The sequence below is a fragment of the Anneissia japonica genome, unplaced genomic scaffold (genome assembly GCF_011630105.1).
Source record: "Anneissia japonica isolate Jap-2015-1 unplaced genomic scaffold, ASM1163010v1 scaffold24_len2511860_cov200, whole genome shotgun sequence".
NCBI lineage: Eukaryota > Metazoa > Echinodermata > Crinoidea > Comatulida > Comatulidae > Anneissia > Anneissia japonica.
In genome coordinates, this window is record NW_022730786.1 from 482,637 (window position 1) to 489,238 (window position 6,602).

The 6,602-nt window shown below is 31.9% G+C and overlaps 1 protein-coding gene across 1 annotated transcript; it reads left to right on the forward strand.

Moving 5' to 3' along the window:
- Nucleotides 1-1,353: 1,353 nt before the first annotated feature.
- On the forward strand, nt 1,354-5,552 carry LOC117115074 (dual specificity protein phosphatase 6-like). The gene is made up of 3 exons (XM_033258736.1): nt 1,354-2,045; nt 2,669-3,049; nt 4,023-5,552. The coding sequence occupies exons 1-3, from the start codon at nt 1,646-1,648 to the stop codon at nt 4,406-4,408; spliced, it is 1,167 nt and encodes a 388-aa protein (XP_033114627.1). The 5' UTR covers nt 1,354-1,645; the 3' UTR covers nt 4,409-5,552.
- The last annotated feature ends 1,050 nt before the right edge of the window (nt 5,553-6,602 follow it).

The window sequence follows — 6,602 nt, forward strand, 5'->3', positions numbered from 1 at the left end:
CCTTTATTCAGTGACGGTTTTAAGCCGTTGGCAGATTGTGTTTCTGCATTGAACCAGGGAGATATTTACATCTCCCTCATTGAGCCACCTTGAACAGAATATGCAAAATAATATGATAATAAATAGGCCTATTTGAGAAAAAAATATGCACCCATCAGCACTGAACCGGCACCTTTCAATTACCGTTTGGATACTCTACTCTGAATTACGAAACCAAAACACCATCCGGTTTTCCTATAGGACATGTTATATTTTTGTTCTCATTGTATTGCTTAATCACAGTGAATAATAGTTAAATTAAATTATTACGAGTGGAGGTGTTTCTCCATACCTAAGTTCTATCATGCAGAATAATTATAACACCGTGATAAAGGCCTATCAAATTTCCGTTCTGTAAGTTGGTATAATGTGTTGATAGTAGTGAGCCGGCATAACTTGTATTACACGGACCAAATTAAGATTATAAACAATCATTAATTGTTCATTAACATTTTTAGGTTTTCTTCCTTATCGATAACATATCACTAGAAAATATTATCTTGTTACTTTGATTTTTTTATTAGTTTATATTCAAGAAGATTGATAGAACTATACAATTCTCGCCTTCGATTACAGTATTTCTTTTTCTTTTAGGCCCTATTTACTGTTGTATTGTTAACACCATCCAATAGTTACTGATAAAAAAATTATGACGCAAAAACTCTATTATACTAGTATTATAATATAGAATATTTAATTACCGTAGACTCCATATCCATTAAGAATGGAAATGAAAAGGGACACATTAATTTTTTTATATAAATGAAATAATACATACGTTTGTTGATTTTTTGTTTTTAGAATTTTTTGACAAAATAAAGAAATGAATACATAAGCTATACTAATATCTTCGTATAACCACTTAAAAATTGTAGGCCTATGGGTATATGGGTAACACCACTTAGTCATACGTTCATTTTAGCTAGTTACCGTAATATTAAAAAATAAAATTTAATTGACCTAAAGTTTGGAACGTTTCTACTGTAGTCTTATTTTTTTACAAAATATATGGAAGACTAACATAGTGTTTAGCGCCTCCTATTGTGAAAATAAATATGAGAACGGAAGTTAATTTTGAAGCGCTAGTAATTTCCCATTCAGTCAATGTTTGTTGGAAGGCGGAGTTTTCAATGCTCTGGTAAACAAGTAATTCCTTGAGGCTAACTCATTATCTTCAACGGAGGTTTCCATAACGATCGAGCGAATAAGTATGTGACGTTTCATAATACGCTCAGCTGATTGGCTATGTTTTGTCGATTAGGTGACTTCCGATGGTTTGTCAATCAATTACAACGAATAAAAGCTGTCGAGGCCGTCGCTTGAGTATTTACTGCTGCTCTTATCCACTAATGAGCCGGGGTAAGGAGAAGAAGGCGTTCTCATGTTTTTACTAAGCAAATGTACTTAAAATCAGTATTTTGTATTTAGGATACGTATGTCTTCAGTTTGTATATGAAACATATGAGATTTCCTCGTCGACTTCAGTACTTCTGAACATTTTTTTTTTAAACTTCTGTTCGATTTTTGGTTGGAATTATAGCGTAAGTAAGCACTTCAACGGAAATTCATTCAAACTCAACTCATTATACTATTATTACCGTGTAAGATGAAAATGCCAACTCAAAGCGGTTTAGATCAACAGGACTTCATGGCCCAGAGTCGGTCTCCAAAGTGGGTTCGAGAGCGTTTAGCCGCCAATGATCTGCTAGTTTTGGACCTCCGTTCTGCAGAGGAATATGGTCAGTCGCATATAGACGGAGCTATTCATCTTTCCTTGCCTGGTAGCGGAGGAATTCTATTACGCCGTCTTCAGAAAGGTACAGTGTCTTTCAAATGCTTCATTGCTGGAGAAGAAGGAAAGGAAACTTTTGCTAAAAAGTCAAAAAATGTTCCAATAATACTGTACGACACAAATACCACAGACTTTAATGCGAATACGGATTCAACTTTCTTACTGTTATTGAAGAAGTTAGCTAAAGATGGCTGCCGATCATATTATCTCGAGGGTGAGTAAATACTTATTACTTCTAGCTATTTACTAATGTTAATTTATGTCTTATATCTTTGTCTATTGTTTTACTAGGGATATTCCATATAGGTGTGAAGTTTATCCAAGCGGCTTATTTATACTATAGGCTAATTACACATTCAAACTGTTACTAAATCGATAGAAAGGATCCAACACCAAAACTGGACTCGTTAACAATGTTTACAATTTGTTTCAAGTGGGCGATCACAGTTTCGATTTTCTCACGCCTTTTTAAACTATTGATTTGAGGGGTTAATTGAATAGAAACAATAATTGTATTTCTATAAACGAATTTTCTTCCACGACCTCTTTAAGGCCAGTGGACAGCTGCAAGTTTGATTTACTTGAAAAAATTTACTTCCGTTCTAATGGTGAAATCTAACACCAGACCGCGAAATGCCAATCTCGGCAGGGGGTAGTTGAAACTATTTCGGAAGTCTCGAATTTGATGTTTTACAGCTTTCTAGTTCGTTATCAATAACATTTTGAACTGTTTTCTTCTTAAAAATATATACTGTATATAGTTAATACGGGTATATCAGAGGTACATGGTAAATCTTATAGTCAATAGATTATATTTTTTGTATTTTGAATTTTCAGGTGGATTTGCTTCCTTTGCCTCTCAGTTTCCTAATTTGTGTGATAGACAAGCAGAAAGCGATTCAGAGGATGAGCCAATGGCAGAAGGATTTGGTCGCTTACGAATTGATTGTGGAAGTGGCAGCGAAAATGAACAAGAACCACCTTTGGACAATCTTTTACCAGTTGAAATTTTACCTTCATTATTTCTTGGATCTAAGAAAGATTCCGAAAACCTATCTATGCTTCAAAAACTCAATATTAAGTACATTTTAAATGTGACACCGAATATTCCTAATAGTTTTGAGAAAAATGGACTTATAAAATATAAGCAGATACCAATTTCAGATCACTGGAGTCAAAACCTTGCTGCTTTCTTTCCTGAGGCAATATCATTTATAGGTAAGTTACGGTACTTACTCAAATTCATAAAAATGCCAAACTTGAAACAAATTTAAAATTTACGTTAAAAGTTTACAAGACAAAACTGATAAAAATAATAACAAACGTAATTACTTTAATTGGAACTTCAAAATTGAATACATTGCTTCAAAAACTCTGTTGGGAAAAATAGCTTGGAAAAAAAAAAAGTCAATAATAATAACATTACCGTTAAAGAAGTGTGATTTAAATGTTGATTATTTGTTCACAAGTTTTGCTTATCCACGGAAGTAACTTTTCAAGGAGGAAATCTCTTTAAATGAAGTCATTTTAAGCTTATTATTCTTCCGGAAGTCAACTAAGTTTAGGTTGTGTTAATAGAAAGGATATAGCATTTGATCACAGGATGTTATAAAGGAAATATGTGTTGTAGTCTGCCTAATCTATGCCACTTCCACTGCTTTGGTTGGACTGTTATTATTGGAGATAATATTATTATTATTTTTCAAAACATAAATAAAAAATAAATTAAAAAATAGAATTAAAAATTTAATAAGATAAAATCATAAAATAAATTTAAAAATTAATCTACTGTTTCAGTGTATTGTTAATGTAAATTTTGAATGTTTATATTACAGTAGTTACTATAAATAAAATAATGAAAAAATATTATATAGAAATATACATAGGTATATATAAATTTGATTCCACTGTCTTTCAAGGTAAATAAAAAGAATAAAAATATTCTTACTGAAATTTAATAAATTTTATAAAACAATAACTTGGTATTTTTAGCTTTACGTTGGTTATAATGAGGAAAGCCTGTTTAGACATGTCTACTTCAAAGTCTTTGTTCATAACGTAAACTAAATTATGTTGATGATTCAGTATAAAAATCAATATTTCATTTATTGTTCAATTCTGTATGCATTTATGACCCTCATAGGTCACATAACCACTCATGCGTAACAACATTTATTCTTTGTTCTTGCAGAAGAGGCTAGAGAGGCCAAGTGTGGCGTATTAGTTCATTGCCTTGCCGGTATTAGCAGATCCGTAACAGTAACCGTGGCATATCTGATGCACAAAATGTCTTTATCTTTAAATGAGGCATACGATTACGTGAAGATGAAGAAGTCAAACATCTCACCTAATTTCAATTTTATGGGACAGTTATTGGACTTCGAACGCAGGCTGAGTAACAGCCCATGTCGAAAGGGTACATGTCAGTGTGCTGCAGAGGGCCGTAAATGTTACAGCCCGAAAATTTTAAATCAATACACGGAAGAGATGCATTTCACGGACAATTGTCCCACCACACCGAACAGCACAGAGTGCTCGTCCTCCACAGAATTTGACTTTACTTATTTATCCTCATGAGGACTGGCTTACCTCGGTTTAAATAAATATTCTAAATATAAGTATATATATAATATATATAAATATATATAAAATATGATTGGTGCTTATTTTGTTATAAGTTGTATTCTCCATCTTAAAGATGACTTTTTTGTGAATGCAACTTTGTTATTAAATTTCTTAAGTGAAGGTTGAACTTTACATTTTTCTATACCTGAAATGAAACTATTTAAAAAGATAAATTACCCATCGTTCTGCATGGTTTGCAGACTTTTGTATTATTTTGATCTAAGTTTGATTCAACCCACAGCAAGAGAACAAAATCATGTAGTCTAAGCAATTTTTTGGTTACAAATTTGCTTAAATGATGCAAATTAATTACTACTCTATGAAACAAACAAACTGTATGCAATACCTGTTAAGGGGGGTTTTGTAATATAGGGATGTAATTTATATCGATTTTTATATGAGAAATTGAAATTTTGAAGAGATTTGATACTGAACTTGTACTTAGTTTGTAAACCACCATCTTGACATTCAAGGATATAAGGGTGTGAGGAATTAAGGGTCAACTCCTATTGCAGGGCACATCTGCATAATGAGCATTCTGGGATGCTTCTCTGTGGGAGAAGTATGTCCTTGGCAACTGTTAATGCTGGTCATCTTCTACAAGCCTATACCTATGTGTTCCATCTGATGTATATTGGCGACATGTTTTGATAGCTTTATTAAAGGTATGAAGAAGCCATAGTCTGCCCTGTGTGCCGGAAATGGTATCATACAGCACACTCTGCTCTTAATTATGAAATATTTTTGTAGTAATCAAGATGGCAAGAGTTGCACCCAAATACTCTTGTTATGTTAACCTATATGAACCACCCATACCAATAATACACAGAAAGAATTTATTTTTTGACAAAAAAAAAACCCACAAGAAAGCAATTAATATATTGCAAATCCTCTGAAAAAATCAGCTTTTAGACGAAAATATTTAGGATGAATATTACATAAAATGCATTTGAAATTGAAGACAAAATTACAAATACAAGTGGTAATGTTTTTTGTGAGAGGATAATATATGTATGTATTAATGATCTTTGTAGTATATTTTGTACAGTTGAGATGCTCGAGAAGATGAAATAAACAAAAGAGGAAAAAATTGTAATAGCGTATCTCTTATTTTTATGAAAACGTGTTGGAGTTAGAAGTATACCAGTGTAAAACGGGAGAAATGTTCTGTGGTAGTGTGATAATGATTGGATAATTGAGGTGCTCTGCATTTTGTCCGAAAAAGATTGTTACCATCATCAAAATTTTATCACATGGCACTGTGGGTAGATATCTATCTTGACGTATATTGGCACATAAATAATTATTATTAGAATTGCATTTTGTCACGTGAATGTGTATGAATTGTGCAGAGAATCGAAAGCTGTATTAATCTTGTACAGTATCTATTAGCATTTGGCTATGATGTCATATTGATTATAAAATAGCCATGTAAAATACACGTAAACTTGCTCATAAAACAAATCCATTGTATTCGAGGATAGAATTAAAAAGCATGGAAAAAAAATACTGATATTTTAAACATTCCCGACCTCATAAAGTCGCATCAATACGCAAGTAATAATATGTCTTGTAAATTACTATCTCATAAAGAAAGGATTGTTGGTGTCTTTGGACAAAGTTTGATTCGGAACTAAGATTGCATTTGTGACATTTTCTATTTGATAAAAACACAATGACTATAGATACACACACTAAAGATACCACATGTAGACAATATTGTGTTTGATTTCAATATTTTGATATTCAGGAAACGACCAATGGAATTTTCACATATTTATACAACAGTATTCAAATATCTCTTTAAAAACTTTATTTTTATTGGATTAGCACAATTTCACGTCAAATTGAATTTAAAATTTATAAGCCATCTTATGTATCAACAAAGTACAATTGTATAACTGGTATGCTAAAATTTATTTTTAACATTGAAATTTAAATAAACCTGACAGGAAATTATCATAGTGTATTATTGTCTTTCTGTGAATTATCTCACTGCGGTCTGAAATGATCATCTCACAGAATCTCAACCACACTTATATAATTTATACATCCACTACTTGTTCATTTTATACAAAAACCTAAATTCAGACCTAGAACAAACCAGAAATACATAATGCATTATATTGTTACTTACTATTCTCAT

Coding starts and splice junctions, on each gene's coding strand:
- LOC117115074 (XM_033258736.1), top strand. CDS start 1,646: ATGAAAATGCCAACTCAAAGCGGTTTAGATCAACAGGACTTCATGGCC. Junction 2,046..2,668: donor CCGATCATATTATCTCGAGG/GTGAGTAAATAC, acceptor TTGAATTTTCAG/GTGGATTTGCTTCCTTTGCC. Junction 3,050..4,022: donor TGAGGCAATATCATTTATAG/GTAAGTTACGGT, acceptor TTGTTCTTGCAG/AAGAGGCTAGAGAGGCCAAG.